General features: G+C 40.6%; 1 protein-coding gene across 1 annotated transcript; it reads right to left on the minus strand.

Annotated features, from left to right (window-relative positions):
* Positions 1–869: 869 nt before the first annotated feature.
* Positions 870–23446, minus strand: TNFSF11 (tumor necrosis factor (ligand) superfamily, member 11; the record flags this gene model as incomplete). Its single annotated transcript, XM_009581091.1, is given in 9 exon segments — positions 870–1291; positions 8827–8925; positions 9008–9053; positions 16399–16566; positions 18336–18392; positions 18453–18611; positions 19313–19358; positions 23102–23168; positions 23226–23446. Coding segments are annotated over 9 exon segments (1285 nt in total), but the record flags the coding sequence as incomplete, so codon positions are not given.
* Positions 23447–23976: the final 530 nt, after the last annotated feature.

Here is a 23976-nt window from a genome sequence, read left to right on the forward strand (position 1 = left end):
ATAATTTACATTTTTTTTTAACACAAAACATTACACCTGAAATATAACTTTAGATATTACAGAATATAAAAATACATACTTTTTGTCTAAAAAATGTCTTTGCAGGTTCTGGCACAATGTAATATTTTAAAGGCACACCGTATTTTGGCAGTCTATATTTGCAATTAACTGTGCAACAATAATAAAAATGATCTGTAATTAACCTTTTAGAACTGCAAGGCCAGATGATCTCCCTTCTTCCTGGAATAGCCCTTTTAATCAGGTAAAAACTTAAATTGAACCGTTTAGGTGTTCTGCAACTCATTTCTGCCATGGACTGAGCTCTCCAACACTAATCCAGCAAAACAAGAACAGGCTTAACTAAGCATGTGAAAAGCCACATCAAATGCAATGGGATTAGTCATACTTTCACAATCTTTGCCGTCTCAAGGTCAGAACGCTCAAGCCCAAGCAAAATTGAGCCCTAAATGCAAGTTGGGAGCCAAGTTCTGTCCTGCCCTGTGTTCACGCCAAAACTAGTAAGAGTAGCATAGGTTAAAAAGTCAGGGCAGAACTTGGAAACAGAAGTTGAATAATATTAATTGCTCTGATTTCAACTACAACAATGTAAAAGTCATAATGACTCTACTGAAGCCAGTGGAGACATATGAAGTAAAACTGCTATAAGGCTGAATCAGGAGAACTATGTAATTTTGCCCTTCTGTGCACTTGTGGGACTCCCACTGGAGTCAGCACAGGGCAAAAACGTGTCTTTAGAGATATATGGCTTATACAGATGCAATGGGATTGCAAAAGATTTTCAGTTCTGTGTTCAAGTTGTTTTGGGACCACTAAAAACCCAAAAAATTTTCAGCACACTAATGAAAGATTCAGTCTAAATCCCTTACTTTAAATGCCCCAAAATAAGTTGCTTCTTGTGATGAATCCAGTAGCAATGGGTTTGATACCTGGATACTTATCATTTCACCAGATTTTAATTTAAAAAACCCTCCTACATTGACAGAATAAAAATGAAATTCTGAATTCCCTGACCAGTATTTGGTGCTTCCTCCCTTCATCAACACATCAGAGCGCCTTATTTTAAGGTTTGTCTTAGTCATATACACCATCAGTTGAAGCCCTCTTTTAGTCAGGTTTCCTGAAGTTTCATGATGTCTGAAACAAATGTTGGCATAAAGGTAGTAAAATCCATCTTGATTAACAATTAGCTTTCCATCACTGAATGTCATATTTGATAAGTTTGCCTGGCCTTTGTCATGATGCCAGGATGTGAGGTTCACTTTGCGAGTTCCTGAAGAGAGGGGAGAAAAAAATAATTATTTATAAACATTGAACAAAACTCAACATTTAGAAAGCAATCCCCGGGTTTTTAGAATCAATAGCAACTACAGCTATATAGGCTAAAGTGAATATTAGACAATTATGATAAAAATTCATAAGAAATTTCCTTTTCTCATCATGTACTGCCATATTTTGCTTGCTATTTATAACTGTCTGCCCTCCACCAGAACAGCTGGTGGACCATGGTACAAAACATTTACTTGGCCAATAGTTTGATTATGCTAAGCAAACATGCAACAAGCTCTGTATAGAAATAGCATTCCACCTAAAACTCTATTAAAGTAACAAATACTTGAGAGGAATTTGAAAAGAAAAGTTACTAATCAACAAATCTTGTTATCAGTTTTTAACCTGTAAGTGTTTGCAAGGAATAACTAAACAAAATCTGAAAACAAGTTAAACTGCTAATTGCCCAAAGAGAAAGCTTATGAAACCTTCCCATATTTTATGTCCTTGTGGCTGTAGTGGTACAAAGTTAAACATTTTCATTTGAGAACACAAAAAAAATGGGGAAAAAAAATCAATACAATTGTGCATCTTTAGTACTACACAGTAAGTTGCCTAGACTTTAGATAGCACTTCAAGTATTTATGACATAACAAATCTTTTTATGCAAAAACAATGTTTAGACTTAACCCAGTGCTTGTATATACCAGAATAAGGCTCCACAATCTGGTTTACTCATATCCTAGATATCTAGGATAGTGGCCCACAGCACCATCCTAATTCTTTGATAATTGTACAAATACTTATAGCTGGGCAATTATAGGTATTCAGAAGGTAAACTCAGTTTCTTTGTCTAATAACTAGTGGAAGGTCTTGGAAAAAGAGCTTTAGGAAAACAGATGTGATTCTGGATGCATTGCTTTTTTCTTTTCTTATTTTTATTTATTTTAAAGTATCTTAAGTTTCAAACTAGAAACAATGAGCTTGCTTGGAGAACAGTCCCCTTCAAGTTGTCTTAAGCTGGAGATCCACAAATTAGGAAAGAAAATTATGATTATATTCTCTGTCTCTCCATAGAACATCATGCATGTAGGAATCAAAGTACACATATAGCAGTTACCAAGTCTGACTACAAAAAAGGACAGATTAATAGAATTAACATATGTAAACAAGCATTATTGAATTCCTTCTAACAAGTACACGTAAGCCTTTTCAGCTCTGCCTACGTGATGGTAAACAGGAAGCTGTCCCTTATCTGTTAAGGTAACTGAATGCTCTGTGAAGAGAATGAAAAGGAGCTGAGAGAGTGGAGATATTTTGATTAGTTTGTCAGCTTAGCACTGTTACTGAAAGCTAACTTCACATATACATGTACAAATGTCCCCAGGAACTCTGGCCTGAAAGGTACCTCCTGGGTGCTGTCATCACGCATCCACATTGTACCATCGCTTGGAGGTTTCAAGCTGGTCAAATCTCAGATGTCGTTTCATGTAGATCCTGGACATTAGGAATACGTTCTTTGGACATTAGGAAAAGGTTCTTCACTGAGAGGGTGGTCAATCACTGGAACAGGCTCCCCAGGCAAGCGGACACGGCACCACGCCTGTCAGAGTTCAAGTAGCATCTGGACAATGCTCTTAGTCATATGGTTTAGTTTTAGGTAGTCCTGCGAGGAGCAAGGAGTTGGACTTGATGATCCTTACAGGTCCTTTCCAACTCAAGATATTCTTGATTCTACTATTGAGGCTGTGCTAAGAGATGGCCTGGCAGGAGGTCAGATAGGCACTGAGAGAGAGCATTTGAGTCTTCCTTCCAAACCTGGTCACATTTGACACTTCAGTTTGTTTTTGGTGGCACAGCGTTAAAAAGCAGCCTGAAACACCAGCCCAGATAGCATTGCTACTGCAGCTCATGTATTTTGTAGAGGCTTATCACAGTATTTTCTGTTGAGGAGCATGCCCTGCAGCACACATCCCTCAGTCCCTTCCACCTCTCCAGCTTCACCACCATCCCCATTATAGCACCCACCTCATCTCACGGCCTCTGCCTGCAAAAACAGAGGAATAGGCAACAGTGGGAGGAGAAGATCCAGCCAAGGCCCACGGGCATGCCCCCAGAGGAAACAGCACTGTCCTGAGAAAGCCACACAGGCCCTGACCCTTCCTGATATGCACAAGCCACTACCATTTGTTCAGTGTAATACGCAGGATATAACACAACAGATGAGAGTTATCCAACGTCCTCCTAATCACTAGCAATTTTCAGCACACAAGACTAACTCCATTTGCTCCCTCTGAGGCACCCACAGCACTGGGTCCACCCACACAGGCACCAGAAGTCCTTACACCTTAGGCTCCCAGTGCATCTAAATGCCTGCTTGGAATATTCAGTACCTTATTCTCCTGACATCAAACCAAACCCATCTATTCCCACCAAGATTTCCACGACATATGGCAGGGCCCAGTGCCCTCTCTTCCAAGCATGTATCAAGGCATGCCCCAGAACCATGAGCGCTCACAAGCATGCTGGGGGAAAGCCCCAAGTGTATTTGATTACTTAAAAAGATGCCTCCTGGATTTGTTTGTGCAGAAAGACATGAGGGGAAGTAGGGACAGATGAATTTGAGAGCTATGAGTCTTCCCTAACTGCCAAGGGCAAGCAACTTCTGCATGTGAGAGGAGTACTTTAACAGTAGTCCAGAACAAAAAACTTCTGGCGTTCTTCCACAAAGACTTGAGCAAAGCACAGGCTGTCAAAGGCAGATCATAAATAGTTGCTCCCCTACGGCTCCAGTACAACCAGGTAGAAATTAAACAAGCAAAATCATACAGAGAAGCCATCTTCTGTGCAGTGCCTCAAAAAAACCTTCTGAAAACCATCAATTAATTGGAAGTGACACTAAGATCTTAAGTCTCTCAGCCTGGAATTATTCACCTGCAAGCACTGGGGATAGCTGAGGAAGTTGTAGAACTTCTTGTGCACAACGTTAAGTCTGCCAGAAATACTGCCCCCCCCCCAAGGAGATTGGGCCACCTTCACAATGAGGAGGATAGGCAAATCACTGCTTGGATCGAAGGAGAGGCACATCAGAGATACAGGACAGGAATGTATGCATATGATGGAACAGAAAGGCATGCTGGCATGCTGTGACTGACTGGTGGCACACTGGGTAGTTGCTAGGCAGATTTTATTTACCTGGCAAGTAAACTTTTTAGTTGCCAGTCTTAATCAAGTAGCAATTTTGAAGAAATGCTTAGTGGGAATGCATGATTCTCTGCTGAAGGAGGGGGAAGAGAGAAAATAGGTGCCACAGTCACTTGTAAGTGAGATACTGAGAGGGGCTCTGGGTAAAGTTTGTTCACGCTGTTTTGGTGTTGAGGGGAATATGTGTCATTCATCCATGGTTAGGTGGAGGGACAGGCCAAGAGATGATGGAAGATGACCATATCTGTTTTGAGCAGGGGATTAGCCTAGATAACTTCTGGAAGTCCCTTCCAACCTAAATTATAATGCTACAATTGTATTAACTGAGGCGGATGGGCATTTTGCCACAATTCAGATCTTCAGAAGAGGCATGCCGTAGCCAGCAGCACAGCACAAAGTTGCATTGGTAGGAGTTATGCCATGCAACCTTTAATGGAAGGAGCGAGCAGGCTCTCAGCACTTCTGGTGGTAATACACCCCAATTTGGAGACACCAAAACAATCAGTACCCAAAACACAGGCAGAGGAGAAAACTGGAGCATACAAGTGCCAAATCAGCTGTCCATATATCAGAAATTCTGAAACAGAACCCAAGCCATGGGACAGTCAGAAGTGCTGCAATACAGTATCTTGTGATAAAATTTACATAGCACAAGGTAAGTCATGTTGACAGAGAAGGAAGAGGTCAGAAAGATAATGAGTAAGATAACCTCCCAGACATGGTAAAAAGCATTTAAAAAAAAGTCAAGATAATACACAGTTTTTCTGTTAACTGAAGACAAATCAAAACAATGTCTTGGGTATTTGTGAGCATGAACTAAGACTAATAGAAATGAGTTTCAATAAAATTAATTAGTAAGAAGGAAGATGATGGGAGGGGAACAGAGGAGAAAGTAGCCCCCTGTATTGATACTTTGTTTGCATCCTAGTAGCTTTCCAGTATAAATAAAGCCTGAGGGAAGAACCAAAGCACTGTCTGCTCTGAAAAACTGTTTTGGAGGCAAAGGGCAGCTAAGCCGAACCTGTACCTGTAAATAGCTTGGAATACTACACCATTTCTTTAGACAGCTAAAGGTATCCAGTCACATCCCAAATGATATATTTAACATTTACATTTATTTGTTTGTGATTTTCTCCTTTAAACTGTGACTAATTTCTGTAATCAGTTTATAAACCAAAACTCTCTGTTTTCATTTAAAACCTACGTAGCATTTATAGTGAGCTCTGATAAAAAGCAACCAGCAAGCATCCAGCTTTAACCTAAGGCAGCAAACCTAGAAAATACACATAGCAAACCAAACCACTATGGCTTCTGCAGCCAAATGATGGGTGGGGACACCAAGACCTGGGAAGGGTTATTTTCCCCCCTTCCTCGCACTCCCTGCAGCTGCAAAAGTCCATTTGGGGCTTGGTATTATTGTGAACCAGGTAAAAGGAAAATGTTCCCTCACAGACACTGCTCAGTGCCCCTTCATGAAGGATATTCAGTGGCAAACTACTTAAAATAAAATCCTGTTTGACAGTGATGAAGACTGATTTTTTTTTTTCCTGACATTATTTATTGTGGATCAGAGTGATGACAGTAGAGAACTTTAAAATACTAAGAACAGATCTGTCCAGACTCACGGATGGCATAAAACAATTTAGAAGGATTTCAGACGTGTACGGTAAGGAAGCAGGGGAAGAAAACAGAAATTGCCATTTGCAGTCAGAGGAAACAGGATGGGAGAGAAAAACTCCTTGTGACCCTCAGGCAAATTCTTCATGCTTTATGCCTGTCACTAACCTCTATGCCATCCAGCCAAGTGGGTACTGCCTCATACCAGTGAGCATGATACTCAAGTGCCTCACAACCAGTAGGTTCAGGGTTCCAGCTATCCGTAAGGATGCAGCCCCTCACTGCTGCAATGCCCACAAGGACCGCAGAAGCTGTGCTCATGATTAACATCCTGGCAATGCTCTTCCAGAAGAGGCAGAAGCCATATGAGCCAGATCAGGAGGCAGTAGGTCCAACTCATCACATTGGTAACGGGTTGATCTGCTCCAAGGAGAAACAAAGCAGCTTGTTGTCACAGGCACTGTATTTCTGAGAGTTCCTGCAGCCTGTGCTATTAAAAAAAAAGTGAAGAGAGCAAACAAGAGCAATGCCTCCCTTGCCATTACCCACAGATGTGCTACATCACTCCCTAGAAGGTTAATGCAGTGTTGCACAACAGTAAAAATTATCAGCTGCTAGCCCTGACAAAAATACAGTTTACAGCAACATCCAGCTAGACAGCAAATACATTCCCTACAGGAAAGGTGGATTTCACAAAGTATGACACTGACACACTCCACTTCTGTAGATATAAGTGATCTGTCTCTATGACTAGCAAATTAATTGAATCCTTCCAAAGACAAAATGCTAAGACAAGTTTACTGATACTGCATCTGCTACTATTGACCTATGTCAAAAGCCAAAATCTGACTGAAATAGAAGCTTGTCAGGAGGCATTTGAGCTAATAAGAAAGCTTGTAGAAGTTCTGACTGCCATCTGACAAGCTGCTTATGCTCTCTGCTTATAAAGCTCTGGAGCTTGGCAATGCCAATGCACTTGAAGCGAGAAAGAATCCTATCCCTCCAGGCAAGATGCTAACTCCTTGTGTACAGAAGTGCTTTGTCTTTAAACAGAGCAAGAGCAAGGTATGCAGGCTGCTGAAATCTCAGATTTCAAGCCTCAACACAGCATTCCCCTTTGGTTTGGTTATAGAAAACAGAAAAGCAATGCACATAGCTTAATTAACACGGAGTTCAGCACTGCAAAATGTATACATCTTCAGTGGTGATTAATGCCCCCTTCTATCTCGAGATCCTCTGTCTGATAGCTTCAGAATAAACTCTGGTTTACTTCTACCACACCAATGCTGATTGTTGTGTTGAGAATACAAAGAGAAAAATCTCAACTGACAGTGCCCCAGAGCAAAAAAGGAAACAGTACTAGAATATCTTAAAATTGTAGGAATGAATCTTTTCCTCTGGAGAGTGTTCCAAGGCAGACTCATGTCTTGTTCCCTCATGTTGTACTAGTGAGGATATTCCCAAAGCCATCCAAAGATACCTGTGGGTAGAGAATAAGAGCTCTGGCAAGATAAAAGAATGCCATCCTCTTACCATAGGGGCAGATAAAAGCCACAGGAACATTTTTTCCCCCTATTTAATAGCTCAGAAACATACTGCACCCAAGTCAACACACTGACCAGAAACCCAGTTGCTCAGAGTACAATGCTACGATCTTTGGTCTTCCTGCTACTGGACTAGATGGATGCAGACAGACCCTTGTGAAGCTTTGGCATGTCTGAACATCAGGAAGGCCCCGGGAGTCTTGATGTGAAAAAGTTTAGACCAGCCCTGCAACATAATTATGAATGGAATATGACAAAACCTTTTCAACATGCCATATAATTCAGCCGTGTGCTATGAGAGTGCAACGTACCCACAGAGGGCAGGGAACTAGCAGGCAAGTTGTAATAATGACATTGGGATTGCAGTTCTAGGTTTTCAACACCTCAAAATGAAAGATGTGCTTCCTTTATGGCAAGTTCTTACACTGATGGGCACCTGACGTGCATGTGTGTTGTGTATTCATGTAAGATTCTCAGCTTTCAGATCCACTTGGAAGACAAATGCTGGGTCACCCAGTACAGACCTGATTACACTTCAGCATACAAAAGGAGTGTTGCTGTGAAGGGCTGAATAGGTGGATATAAGACATTCTTGAATTTTACAACAGAAAACAACACATTTCTTCATCTGACAACAGGACAAAAAAATCTTAGACTCAAAGGAAGCGGAACATCTTCCAACCTGCAAGATCTGGATTCTGGCCAATTTTTGTGCTGGTATATCTTTGTATGTATGTATGCATACATCTGTGTGTATGTATACCCATAGCTGACGTCCAGTGAGTGAAGAATTCCAGATGAGCCCTACTAGCTAAAGAAAATAAGAAACTTCAGAGGAGAGTATTCAATGCATATCTTCATTCCTCACCTGAAGACAGCACAAAGAGGCAGGCCAAGCCCTCAGAGCTTGATCATGAAAACTGGTCATTTGAAATGGAGGCCATTCAGCACATAACACACTGATGTAAGATAGGTGAGGCAAAGGGGAGCTATCCTCCTGTTAACACTACCTCTGCTGCCTCTGAAATCCTTTAACGCATCCAATTTCTTCTCATTATCAAAAGCCATTTCTGAAATCCCAGTCTGTTGCTGGTATTGCTGAACTATTTTCATATACTTCACTGTTTATACATTTATAGTAGCATTGGATGTATTCACTTAAAACTGAACTTACCAGATGGAATATTCTTATCATCAATAATGAGATGGGCAAAAGGCTGCTTCTCAGGTTTGCTTCTCTTGTACAGATCCATTCCTAATGCCTCCATTGCAGCTAGAGATAAAAGAATTGCATTACCTCAGAAAGACAAGTTTAGGAGAACTAAAATATTTCTTATTCATAAATCGGCACCTACCTTTTTCTGGTCTTGGTGGTGCTCTTCCCATGACATGCTGGACTTCCTAAAATGAGAAAGAGCCATTGCTTTGATGTTGTCTTGGTTTTGTAATACTGTGTATTGCAGGTAGTTTGCACAATTACAACACTCTGTGTGTACGTATATGTGGGGGTTGTTCTACCTACAGTATATTCAAATGCCTGGGATACATATTCTCATATTTACATGATGTATAATATGAACACACAGTTTAGCTGCCACAATCAAATTACTTCCTCTGTCCAATACATCTGATAAAGGCGGATAGGAATGATGTATCGGTGTGTATGATCACTGCACTATTTATTGAAGTAGTGGCAACAGGACATTTACAACCCTTCCTACTGCATTTGGAATATTTCTCTAAGTATAATGGAACAATGACTGCTAAGAATGCATCACATAAAACAATGGAGTTTATGAACTGATTTAACTACTTGGGGTCAAAAGGTAATGAAAGAGGCAGTTCTACATAGGGACTGGAGTGTAATCACACTAACAACTAAGGAAAGCTAAGCTCTGCATTTTATTTGTGATGAGGTAAATGAAAACCTCCACCCCTCACACTTGACTACTAATAGGGAAGGTTGCAAGACTACAAGGCTTTATAATCAAGGCTCACTTCTAACAAGGTATGCAGGAACTGAAGGATTAAGTATCTTCCATATCTGTACTGGGCCAAGTGGACTGGGTGCCAGAGTTTGGAAGTATGCATTCTTCAAAACTGCAGATGAATTTTAACATGAATGAAACCCATGTTAGCAAAAACCAAGAACAGCACAAGTAACAGACATCAGGCACCACAAAAAGCCTTGCTTTTAATAATCCACACCTGTTTTCCTCTTGAGAAAACATACAAACAGCAGTTTTCAAAAATCTAAACAGCCTATTCTTGTTACAAGGCTGGACCATGTCCTGCTAATATTAGGTTCAATCCTCAGTTCTGTCCCCTGTTCCCCCATGACTCTCTTCATCTCTGTTTTCTAAAAAACAGGGGTAATATTCTACTTACTATTCAGAATACCTCATACTATGGAGCCATCAAGAAGATGTTTAGTAAAAGGAAACATTTTGCTGAATATAGCAAATCATATCTCATCTTTGAAACCTAAAAGTGGTCCTTTGTTTTGTCTTTATGTGACACATACTGCTGTTCGACTGATTCAATACCCTGTATATGCAATACACCTCACATTTGGCCAGATCAGCAATGTTCCACTGTGCTCTCAATCACTGCGGTGTTTTAGAATTTGAAATCCTGCTCTGAAAACACCTAAGGTCCTGCTTTTATGTAATTTTGCAGCCACAGTGAAATCTGTAACGCCTTAGCCAGTGCACTTGTGCACTTGTTACTCTCACTTTCCCCTTTCAGTAGGTGCTTAAATGTTAAACCAAAATGAAAAGCCACAGCAGTATGGAAGTTGTAGTATGACTATCAAAGCATTACACTTCAGCAGAGATATGCTGATTTTGTAGATAAGAATCATTAAAATGCTTTCTGCTGTAGAGACGAGAAGAAAAGCAGAATTGCAACTTCAAAAGAAGCAAAACTCATGTCCACCTCCCCCATTTACATTCACTTCCCCTCTCTGATCTTCCTACTTCAATGTCAATTCTAGGAGCATGAAAATGAAGCTCAATTCTAGGAGCTGCACACCAGCATCAGCCTCTAGCCATACTTGAGCTCTTTTAACTTCCTCAGAAGTAGGAAGACAACAAAAAATCGCAAGTACTAGATACTGCGAAAAGCGGCAAAAGCCTCTGAAGAGAGCAGGACTAAGGTAAAAGAGACTGGGAGATAGACTACATTCTCAGACATTACTGCACCACACGTACTTCCAATCCTTTCCCTAGAAAGGGGGGACTGCTTTGTTTTCTTGCCTTCTTAATGGAACTTCTCAGATGTCGAGTCTGCTTTCGTATCCTTTCGTTCTGGGGGATGTGATAATCCTGGAGAGGCTACTGGGCAGATCCAAAAAGAGCTATGTACATTTTAATCTCCTATTATCTAAACTGATACTAAAAAAAAAACCCATGGTTGGTAACTGCATAGCCGTTGAAGTCCCTGAACTGGCCAACTGCCATCCTCCTTTTAACCTACATTTTTCTTGGGAGTATAGAGTTCTGCTTCTGCATATTTCCAAAGAAGCTCTAGCTTGAGCAGCTGGGTACCTCACCTTCTGAGATCTAGCAGCCTGACTCAGCTCATCTTCCATGCGGAAAGGCTGTGATCCTCATGAAATGCAGTCTGAGCTGCTTTCTTTCTAACTGTTGGTGGTACTGTTCATCTGCAACATCACCACTTGGTAAGCAGAACAGCTACCCAGGAAGACTTGGGTCCACAACTCTCCTTGTCCTGACAGTCTTGAGCCTACTTTCCTGTTTCCTAGGAGCATCCCTCTCTGACACGAACACTCTCCTGTACTCCTCTTGAAGCTATGCTACTATGCAATTAGGAATGCAAGTGTCATTACAACAAAAGGGAGATTATAAGCGTGAGCCCAACACTAACACACTGAGAAGAGCTGGAGACCGGCTCATATTCATTGACTCTTCTGTGTGCTTGTCATTGGATTAGAAGTGGCTAGCCCATGGCCAGAAAACAGAAATCCTCCATCAGCCGAGTACTCTCTAATGTCTAGTTCTTTACTTGATTCTGACCAGTCCCACAAAATTTTGACATTCCTTTGTGTTCTGTTGCCCAGACTTCCAAAAGAAAGCTGAAATACATGAACTAGTCCCTAGGTAACAGAGATGGAGCTGTGGGTTCCCTCCTGAAGAATAAGTAGTTCAACACTTCTCTTGATTTTTTTTTTTTTTTACTTCAAGTTTCTACAGTTCCAAGGTGCTGATACACAACCTACCTTACAAAAGCATTTTAGCATGTACTTGCTTCTGACCCTGAAGGACTCAAGGACCACATTGTTCAGTGGATGTCTGAAGGTATCCAGATGTCTAAAGATGGCCTCTTAGTGGGAATATAAAAATCCCCTGGTATCGTTACTGCTTTCATATCCTTACTGCAAGGAATTAAGAGTTAGGATTTTCCAAATCTTTAAAGTATCAACTGCATTCTTTGGCACCTTAATGTCTTTAAGCATCTTATACCTAATCACGATGTACACCACCATTAAGAAAGCAGAAAAAGCTCAGCAGAACCTGTCACTAAGGCACTGCTATAATGGCATGAGAACTGCTGACAAAATACTACCCATGACTTCCCTTAAGACTGCCACCCACAGAACCATGTGCGTTACCAAGCTGTTATTTTTAGAAAAACTGTACACAAAAAAATCACACCACTCTTAGTCTTTCGATAGGCTGCACTTGTACATCTTTGCGTCACTTGCTCACTGCTCACCAAGTCAACTCTACTGGACTGCTTCCCACATTCCAATCTCCTTCATACAGTCACTGTTTAAACAACAGTCAAGCAGCCAGTCACAAAAATGAAAAATGTGTCTTCCTTCGTCCAAAAACGTTAAGAGGCCATTGGGAAGCTGCAAAACTTCCACATTTTAAAAGCTAAAGTCATGCTTTAAGTGCCTGGAAATCTGGGAACTGCTCTTTCCTTATCCACAGCAGGCTGCAGGTTTTAACCCTTAGCATCGCAGCATCTTTAAGACAAAAACAACTCTTGCTCTTCAAGTTATGTCCAATGTTGAGGATGCAGAGACAGGCTACATTTGAACATGTGACATTTATGAATGGGTTTTCCTCTCCTTTGGCTTTTACAATATCTCAGTATCAACTCTGAGCAGCTGCAAGTAGCCTTTCGAGACCAATCAGAAGAGAAGCCCTCTGGACATTCAATATGTATTGCTTCAGCTGTGATCTTAAAGCTCCTTTATGTAGTTGTTTCTTCTACTGTCTGAGTGCTTTCAGTCCAGCTAATACCAGGAAGAAGTATCTGATTATCTTGCCAGAAATTCAACAATTTGAAGAATGCTAATCAGGAAGGAAGTGAAATAGAAAATACATGAACCAATATTCATCAGAAGATAGTTTAGAGATCAGCACTACAACCTCTATCCAAATGAGTAGTCTATTGCCTGCAGAAAAAAAAAAGGCATGTAAGGTTGTAGGATGGAAACTGTGAAATTTTAACAACTTAGAGCAATCACTCATCAAACCTTGACTTTGTCCATAACTATGTGCACTTTAAATGTCTGCTAAGTATACAGATCTTTTTGTAAGTGCTGTCCTGGAGGTCTAGCAAAATACTCTGTTGCCATGTGGGAGACTAGTTTACGCCTGAACTCCCCAAGCTGCTAGAAGCTGGGAGTATTGCCAAGAAAAGTTACTTATGAATTGACCCAAGATATGTTTGTAGTCCTTTCTACTTCAGGCTCATAACAGACTTCATAAGAATTGTGGTTAGTGCATCTGGACTGCCAAAAGGTTTTTAGGGTTACATGCAAAAAAAATTAAGCAAACAGACAGGCTAGGAAAGTATATTATTTGTCTGCTTGAAAGTTTATATGCAATATTGAAAATGTGCTTTCTACTGAGTAAGCTGCTCCCTAAGCAGTATTTTTATCCTGGAGTATGTTAAGGAATTCACCATTCGATTTTGATTAAAAGAAAATCTTTAATTATTATTTTTTCAGGAGACAAATGTTTCTAGACCTAACCTTGCAGCCCTACTACACCGGTTTTCACAAGAGCACTTTCATTTTCAACACCAATCCCTGCTTTAGATTTAAGCACTAGGTCTACAGGTGTGCAAAGAAAACAGATGAGAACCAGTGCAGTAAGCTAAAAGCTGTAACCAGACCATAAACCTGAGCAAAAAGCAAGTTGTCTATTTTCATTTCCTGAACATCTTGAATTGCAAAAGACAAAATATTGAAAAATCACAAAACTTAAATGGTATTTTAAAGTGTTCCATTTCAGTCACTTAACATGCTGTCAATTCAAATAAGGATACTGGTTCTTAAAACACACACAGATTAGATTCTCCTTCAGGAAAGTAAAGAAAGCACAGACAATAGGAAACCTCCTTCAAGTCATATTAGCTGCATTCCCACTCATAAAGGACTAGCACAACTGGAAGTAAGATTGAGCTGCATCTCTGCCCTTCATTATAGTAGAGCCAATGAAAGGCAGAGCTTACTGTACATGATAAAGTGTAATTTTGCCTTAACACTGTTTCTTTCACTTCTCTGATATACCGAAAAGATGCAAATGTAGCCCCAGGCAAGCATTTTCCTATTTTTCTCTGTGTCATCAATATATGATGACAAAGCAGCCAGAGCACTGACCCAGCTGCTTAATACATTCTATTGTATTCAAAGGAAATTCAGAGTCTGATTACTTTGGCAAGGGAAATTTTATTGTTCTCAAACTAATGATCATCAGCCAAAAAAGTTATCCCTACTCACTACTTATCTTGGCCACGGACATTGCAGCATTTAACCTCCATCCAGAAAGGCAGGATACGCAGCCTCAACTAAAGCCAATGCCTTTGTTGAGTAACCAGCAGCAAATGACCAGAATACAGGGCTTCCTATTCACTTACTGTAACAAACTCCTTACTCTGTCATGGGAGTTGCATGAACAAGCAGCCTAATATCAGCACACAGAAGTAGGTGTAGTGTGAGACAGTCTATAAAATGCTGGAAGATACAACTAATCCTACAGAGTTAACCTTTCTTTTTTTCCTTAAGCTTTTCAAAGAAGTGGCTAGCAAATGGGACAAGACATGAACTCCTAGGTTTCTTTAAGTTTTGTTCACAAAAAGATCTGCCACTCAGGCTACTCCGTTAAAAGCAAGCATTAGCAGAATTAAAGTAGCATATAATTTACTCAAGTACAATTCACTCTGTAAAGTGTACATGAGTTCAGCTCAAACCTAATGTAATATCCTTTATGAAAAACTGAGAGTCTTATGCAGATGTGAAGAAGTAGTAATGGACCTGGTAAGCCAGGAAAACCAAATACCATAGCAGACATTCAGCTTTTAAATAGCCCATAATTAGCACTAAACACTATCATGAACACACAAAGAGATCAGAGGCAGTAACTGCAGTAAGAGGTGATTGTGACATATATCCACCATGCCTAGGCTTCTTCATTAGGACTGACTTCTTTAGCTGACTACTTTTGTTATTTGTTGTCATGGTTTAACCCCAGCCGGCAACTAAGCCCCACACAGCCGCTCGCTCACTCCCCCCCGGTGGGATGGGGGAGAGGAGAGAATCGGGAGAGTAAAAGTGAGAAAACTCACGGGCTGAGATTAAGACAGTTTAATAGGGAAAGCAAAAGCCGCGCACACAAGCAAAGCAAAACAAGGGATTCATTCACTCCTTCCCATCGGCAGGCAGGTGTTCAGCCATCTCCAGGGAAGCAGGGCTCCATCACGCGTATTGGTTACTTGGGAAGACAAACGCCATCACTCTGAACGTCCCCCCCTTCCTCCTCCTTCGCCCAGCCTTATATGCTGAGCATGATGTCATATGGTATGGAATATCCCTTTGGTCAGTTGGGGTCAGCTGTCCCAGCTGTGTCCCCTCCCAGCTTCTTGTGCACCCCCAGCCTGCTCGCTGGTGGGGTGGGGTGAGGAGCAGAAAAGGCCTTGACTGTGTGTAAGCACTGCTCAGCAGTAAGGAAAACATCCCCGTGTTATCAACACTGTTTCCAGCACAAATCCAAAACATAGCCCCATACCAGCTACTATGAAGAAAATTAACTCTATCCCAGCCAAAACCAGCACATTCGTGTTTGGGAACAAGCTGTCATTCTCAACTGCTGGGCAAAGACCGCCGAGTTATCGTGCTATGGCAAAGTCGCTCTTCTGCCAGTGTGGGAATAGTCTGCACAGAACAGAGAACTGGCAAAGTGAGCAAAAAAAGAAAAAGGAGATACTATCCCTCATTTTGGGTTGCAGAAAGAGTAAGAAACAAGAGCAAATGTTATTTCCTCTGTATTTCAGGCAATATTTTGCTTGTTGATGATCTTGACTTGAGAGAATCTTGTCAGAAACAGAGTCAGGAAGATTGCTTTGAAAACAATGTGGAACTGTCCTTTCTTATGAACATCCAAAGTGTTGGCAAACCTATACAAATATTAGGATAAATGACTACCATGCAGGCCCATCCAAATGTCCGAATTGCCAATCAGCTAACTGCAATCATCGTTTTTTCAGTGCAACTTCAAGTCTTCCTTAAAAAAAAAGTGTTTGAATACAGAATTGGTTAACCACTACCAGGTTCATGCGCAAATGCAGTATGATCTTGGATGCAACTTCAGGGATTATTCGAACACCATTCGATTATTCTAGAACTTACCTCTGAATATAGATGTTGGAAAAATTGTTGTAAGTTCAACAGGAGCATGAAATAATGGAACACAGTCTGTCTGCCACTTACCTTCTTCACAGCTCTTTGGAGAGCCTGTTTCATGCTTCTACATGATTCTGGCATTAACTTCGTTTCTTGATTTTCAAAGGATGTATCATGCAAATCTGTATTTTCTTGATGTCCAAAAAGTGTTCTGACACAGTGTGCGTGTTCTTTTGAAATTCTAGTAGGGTCCATCTGAAACAATATAAGCACAACCACAGTTTTAAGTGTCTGTCCAAGAGACATTAAGAGCATTTAAGTCAGGGAGAATTTTCAACCACCTAAAAGGTTTCGCACCTGGCTAAGTTTATTATCGAAATTTCCATTGTAAACAATTAAGAGAGGAAAAAGTTCCCCACATGGAGGATTATTTCATCCAACAAGCATGAGAGATAGGAGAATGAATTATCTTCTGGAGCTGCCTAGTTCATTAGCTTAGACTGGATATCTGACTTTCAAAAGTTAAAGACAAATCCCACTCTTCCAGTAAAATCAATAATCCTGAATTCCATTTTTTGACCACTCAGTACAATACCACAATTAGTTTAGCAGGCAACATAGACAGCCATCCTACCTGTAAAAACCATAGTTTGCAAGATGACACACAAATGCCAAGTAGAGGAACTTGGGGAAGTATGTACAACATCTAGCACATCATTTTCAAGAAGCAAAACAGAAGAACAGAAACTATTCTGTAGGCAGGAGATATTGCTGCATGAAACAGTCACTAAGAAAGACAGCACACATTCAGAAATACCAAAAGATGATAAAACTGTACCACAAAACATCTCTGCTTCATGGGACAAAGACTGGTAAATCTAGAATATCTGCAAGGTATTTTTAGCAATCAGTCTTTGTGATTGAATCAAATATACTCTTGAACTGTAAGTTTAGAATACTCCTGAATTCTATCAGCTAGATAAATTGGAAGGATATTCCAAGGATTAGGATTGTGCCTTGGCAGAGTTTAATTGCATAAACATTATTTAAACCATTTCACTCTCTCTCCCCACACTCCATATACTTTACATTCAAGAGATATTCACCACTGTCTTTCAGAGATGGCCTAAGACTCTCAGCAATTGTTTTCAACTGGTATTTATTCCACTTTTAGTTCAGGCTTGAAGAAGGGTTTGTGCACTCAAAACCTTGTCTAAGTTCTCTAACCGTATCATCTGGTCTAATAAAGAACATTTACTTCTATCTTTCTGCATAAGGTGGAAGGAACAATTTTATCTGAGAATTACAAAAGGTAATACATTATTTGTAATCACGATGAGGGAATGCCAAGACATTATGGATAGTGCCTGGCCAATGTTCAGTTTCCTTTAATGTAGCACTGAACAAAACAGATCATCAAAAGGAAGCTTTGCAGAATACAAAACAGTCAGAGTGAATCAAATATGTTATATCATTTGTTCATATGAACATAAATTCAACTCCCTCACTCCCAAAAAGCATAAGGTTAGGATTACAGAAGTGTATTTAAGTCTACACCAGCCAGGCAGCCATCCAACAGGCACAAACTGCAGAGAAACCTTTGTTGCACAGATGGCAAAACCAAATGCTGCCTTGTCCATCACCATCCTTCTGCTGAAGTCTCCAGGTGAGAGCTGTTTGCCTGATTCATTCAGACCAACATCAGCCCCTGTGACTTGGTTTAGCTGTTTCAGTTATCCCTGCAGATTTGGAATGAAACAGGTTAGAAAAGGTTCACCTGAAGATCAGAAGATGCCATGGCTTTGAGCAGAGGGGTAGAGATGAGTTACAGAATGCCTTGGAGGCAGTAACATCTTCCTGGGGTGGCCTGACACAACTGAATCCAAAAGAAAATCTGTGTATAGCCATTACAGCTCTATGAATTAAGCACTAAAAACTACACTAATGACTTCTGAAGTCAGCTAGTGCAGTGCAGCCCCATTAACTGTTTAAGCTGATCTAAACCAGCACCTCTGTGCTCTCACCTTCTTCATCACAAAAATTCACTCCTGGTTCTCAATCTCCTCTTCTAAATCAATAACCTGTGAGGAATTTTTGCTGATCTAATTTTCTGAAAGATTAGCACCCTGGAACCAACTCACTTCAGGAATCAGACAAGCATCAGAGCCATTACGGGGACAGGCATAGGAATGGAAGAGCAGGAAGGCAGCACTAGCTTTAATGACTGTAAAACTGCACCCTAAAAGCATCTCTCCCAGTATGTTCCACCAGTATCCAGAACTCAGAAAATCAGCTGTAAACTGAAAGGAAAAAAAATGAAGCGCAAAATGTTTACCAACAGCTGCTAAAAGGCAATTAATACAGAACGACCTGGGTTGGAAGGTACCTCTGGAGGTCTCTAGTCCAGCCCCCTGCTTGAAGCAGGGCCAACTTGTAACTTTGGTCAGGTTGGTCAAGGCCTTGTCTAGACAAGCTTTGTGGAATTTCCATCGATGGAGACTTTCAACCTCTCTGGGCAAACTGTTCTACAATTTAACAACTTTTATTGTGTGTAAAAACACTGGTTTTGATGTCCAGCTACAGTTCTTCTTGCTGCAATTTATGACTGTCTCTTGTTATTGCTGGGCGCTTCTGAAGAGCCTGGCTCCATCTTTAGGTAGCTTCCCTCACCTTAGTCTGTTCTTCTTTAGGTTCAAAGAATCCAGTTCTCCATTTCTGAAACACTATGGTCCCTACCTATCACAGTGGTCTTCTGCTGGACTCTCTCCAGTTTGTTGACTCGCCTCTGGTACTGAGGGACCCAAAACAGGATCCCTTATTCCAGATGTAGCCTCTTATGTTGGTACTGTCAGAGACCTGAGGAAATTAGGGTCTTCAACAGGATCTGGTTGTCTCTTCCCCCCTCCACACACACCACAGGATAGAACACAGAAAGCCACAGCAAATAACTGCCAGTAGATACTCATTTTTATCAGTAATTCTACTAGTGAGAGACTATTACCCCAGTTTTGGATTTAAACACATCTTCTGAAAAGTAGACAAGAAAACTAGGTTTTACAACACAAAGATCATGAAATTTGTAAAGGCCTGAGCGTCCAGCATGACAAATCAGGCGTCACGTAGACTTACAGCTATCACCCATCAGCAATCAGTCAAATGTGTCACACAACACTGTGCTACAACAGTAACACCAGATTGTACAGAAGCACTTACTAGGATTATAGTTTATCTGCTGAAGGCTTAAGACAGAAAACCAACATCCCTGCACCTACAGTTTAAAGATCGAAGGCTTAATGGAAACACTGTAACTGATAGCTTCAGCAACTTAAAGCTGTGCAGCCCATCCTGACAAACTGCAAGTCTCTGGAGATTTAGTGTCTGATAAAGTGAAGCTCTCATCTTGGGACTAGCTAACCTACCTGATTGCCCTTACCTTTTTCAAAGAATACCTAGTCTTCACCACATTTAACCATGGAAATTAGCTTGTTTGGCTGAAAAGGCATTCTCAGAAATCCTGTATCTTATATCTTTATAAAGAACATGTACTGAACTACCATGGCTGTAAACCGATATTACTGAGCACTGAGACTAAAACTGTGGGCAAGAAGTGATGCACAGAAAAACTTTCAAGTTCAAGTGTTTTGAGAAGAACTTCTAAAGAGTCAGATGAAATACCAGAATAGTCTACAGGAATCAGCTTGCTAACTTGCAAGGCACAGAAGGTGAACAGAGACCTTCAGCATGAAGTTCTAAATATTTAATACCTGGAAGAAACATCAAGATGCAACCAAAAATATTGGAGAAAGCTTTATAACACGTTAAGTAAGCTAAATACCCTAGAGGAATTAACCTATTTAAATAGACGAGTGTCTAGCTTATTTTTCCCGTTACTATTGTGCATACATCCATCGTGTCTGACCTTGGAATCAGATCAAATCTTTCAGTGCCCCTTGATTTTCAGCATCTCTAATAATTTAGTTGCATCTCTGGACTCCTTTCACCTACATCAGGGCAGCCAAAATGAACTCCAGCATTGTGGGTGAGACCAGATGAATTTACAGAATTAAGAACCAATTTTCTGATGTTAAAAAGATTCATTTTGATTTTAAAAGATACAATACATTCCAGCCCACTTTACCTATTAAATGTTGCCTCAATTATACAATGTTGCAGTATCATATTCTGTACTTAGTCCTTAGAATAAATGTTTACCATTTATACTTGCACTTATTTTCAAAACTAAACCAACTTCCAGATTATCAAATACCACTTTGCACTCCACAATCTTTCTTAACCACCAAGAAGGGCTTCTTCCAGGCTTCCAAAAAGCAAGCTGTTTCCTAGCATGCTCATGAAACTTCAAATGAAGTCTGAAAGGTGATTGTTTAAAAATATACTTTCATTAAAGTCAGAGTTCCACAGATGCATGAAATGACAATAAAAATCTGTCTTCCAGGTCCCCATTTATCCAAGTGTGAATTCTTCAGTGTGGTAGAATACTTAACATTTCTACAGACTTTTTTTTTAATGGGAAAAATGGATAAGCTTGGAGTTCCAGGTTAAACTATGGGAGTTAGACATCCAGCCCCCACATTTGGATTGTAGCACTTCCAGCTTGTTCCACTACCCTCCAGTTCAGTCAGTGTCCGACCAAATTCCTACTTTTTTATGATGTGAGTACATTAAGTAAATGGGCCAGAAAGAAAAGTTTAAAAGCAAAGCTTTTGGAGACTATACTTTAGCATTTAACAGTGAAAGTTAAATAAAATACTTTGCTCTCTCACCTTGTGCTGTGCATGAGTCTCTATTACATGATGATCTCCAGCTGCTCCAAGTATCTAACTAAATTTTCATGGCATTTTCATTCATCATGAACAAATACTCCTCATGAAGTATAAGCAAAATAAACACTTAAGACCAACACATTTCGTTAGTGTTTAATTTCTTGGATTCAGTACATTGCACAAGACGGTCCAAAAAGAAAAGCCAGAACATCTTAATGTTTTTACATTTCAGAACACTATTATTGGTAAAATTCAATTCTTAGCTTTTTCTTTCTTTTTAGATATACCAGCCCATTGTCTCATTTGCATTGCGCTGCATTATTTCTTGGCCACAAACATGTGTTTACCCGTGAAAATCTAGTATCAGACTTAGTTATGTGTCTTGTGAAATTCCAAATGCTCAAGCCACAAAATAAACAAAACTAAGGAAAAACCAAAACCTCAACTATTGTCTCAGCTCATATTGTGTCAAGATCCAGCCCAAATGATTTTATGCAAATACAGATAAAATGTGTATGGTAAAACTGAGTCAGAGTTTACTCAGCCTCTTAGGTAGACTTTTAAAGAGCTTGTAAAACATGTAATTTCTTAATAACAGCCTATACAGTCAAATCTTGCTAATTCACATTTGGTTAATTCACCAACCAAACAATTCAAATCTTTTGATGCACAGCTTCTACTACCAACTTCTCATTATTTTAACAAAAATACACCATAATACTTCTGTTATTAAAGTACAAATTCAGATAGCTGCAATTTGTACTGAAAAGTACAAATTGAGATAGCTTAATACAACTGAATCTGACAGCAATCTTTTCAAAAGAAAGAGGTCGGATCATGTCCCATATAAATAAAAGAATCTGCAAGACAGTTAAATAAGACTTAACTTCTGCAGGACCGACTATATTTTTCTATCTATCTTATTTCACAGTAAGAAATTGGTGAACAAATATGGATTACCATATCTTATTATTGTGAATTACGTACTTACTTCAAAAGTATACTTATTATTCTATTCTTCAGTGATGGCAAAGAAGATATTTTCTCCTTTAGAAATTTTTCAGGCAATTATTTCAGTCAAGTCTACATCTAGCTACCTCATCTCTTTTAGATGTTTCAGAAGTTCAAGTTTGCAAAGGACTCCATCCAACAGCATTATTCCAAATCTACAGGAACAAGAAACTGGCAAAAGAATTAAGCTGCCAAATGCAGAATTACACCCGGACTATGTAATTTTTTAAATCAAGGAAGCAGAAGAAAAACAGTCATTATGGTAAGAAAGCTCTTTTTACCCTTTGTTAGGCAAGTGTGAAGCACTGACATGAACCTACCAGAAAGAGTCTTTAATAATGGGGGGGGGTAAAGAGAATGGGAAAAAAGGGTTTCCGAAAAGTATACTTTGATTAGTTGTTTTGATTGCAATGGCTCTCTAGCCTACTAATCAATGTATAGCTGTGCATTTCTATGAGCTATGTTTTGACAAAGCTGTCTTTTCAAGTTCATGCAGATCTGCAGAGAAAAACATTTCTCTGCCACAAGCTGAAGTAGGCATTAATTTATTTCACTGTCAAGCAAACAAGTAGCTTTAAGGCACTTTACAATGAGTCCCAGAAATTAAATGTCACTCTTCTGAAGCATACAGGATATGACTAATTAAGTACTGTATTGCTGATCCATTTTATTTTTGTAAAAATGGCAAACACAAAGCCATTGTCTGTAAAAAAATACGAATTGGTCTGCATAATAAATGGTCAGCAGCGTTACTGTCTATTTGATAGCAATTCATCTCTAAGTGGGTATACATTTGTGCAACATCTGGTTTCGGGGTGCATTTTGTCAAGAAATCCGGTCTGCTACATCAAGAGCAAGCACATCTACCTAGAAAGTAAACCGAAAGAAACAGGTTTCCACTCCCTGCTGACTTCAAATGAAAAGTACACACAACAGAAGTACCACTTCCATGAAGGCAGTGAGACCCGTATTAACAGAACTAATTAGCATCCGACAAAAAAGCCAAGCAGAAAGCTAACACCTAGCCCCGAGAAGCAACCAGCCGGCAGCCCCCCACTTCCTCTGAGAGGGCTCAGCCGCGCGGGGTAAGAGACCCAGCAGCAAGTGAATCCAGCCAGCCAGCCGAGCTGTTTCCAAGAAGCGGGCTCCTCTTCTCTCCGAAAGCCTAACCACTCGTCACCTCATCTCCCCCACAGCAATACCTCCCTGTGCTTCTTTCTGCGTGCACCTCTGCCTCTTCTGAAGCATCCCCTGGCAGGCTTGGGGCCTGGCGGGCAAGGGGCGGCTCTCTCTCGGAAATGAGCTCCTGAGCTACAGTGGGCACCTCCGGCCGACGCCCCCTAACGCAAAGACCCCGGTCCGCAGTGCCCCTGCGTAGCTGAAGGACAAACGATCCCAAGTGGTGTTGTGTGGTGGCTTTTTTTTCCACAAAGACATTTCTCCTGCTGGTGAAACATCTATGGCAGCCAGACCTCAGCCACGCCAAACCGCTCTCCAGTGAATAACTGAAAGCTGATCGTTAAAAAACCAAAGCCCTGCAAGTCCTCAGGTAAAGGATCATTAAGCTGCTTCCCGAGTCGGGGACCCCCCACGTTCGATCTCGCTGAGAAACCCTGTACCTCAGTACGCACCATTAGGCCGCAGCGCTACCTAGAACACCTCAGGCTGAGCAGCTCCAGCGACCGGGCGATAGGGCAGGCCGGGCAGGGCCCCGGGAGCCCTCCAGCCTGACCCCCTCTCAAACCTGGGCCAACTTCAGAGCCAGATAAAGTTGTTCTCTGCTCTGTTTTTAACTAATCTCCCCAGTCCCAGCGACGCGAGCACCTTCCCCTCTTCCGAAAGGGGTGGTGGTGCGAGGCGGACGCTCCCG

Source organism: Fulmarus glacialis, unplaced genomic scaffold, assembly GCF_000690835.1.
Source record: "Fulmarus glacialis isolate BGI_N327 unplaced genomic scaffold, ASM69083v1 scaffold43030, whole genome shotgun sequence".
NCBI lineage: Eukaryota > Metazoa > Chordata > Aves > Procellariiformes > Procellariidae > Fulmarus > Fulmarus glacialis.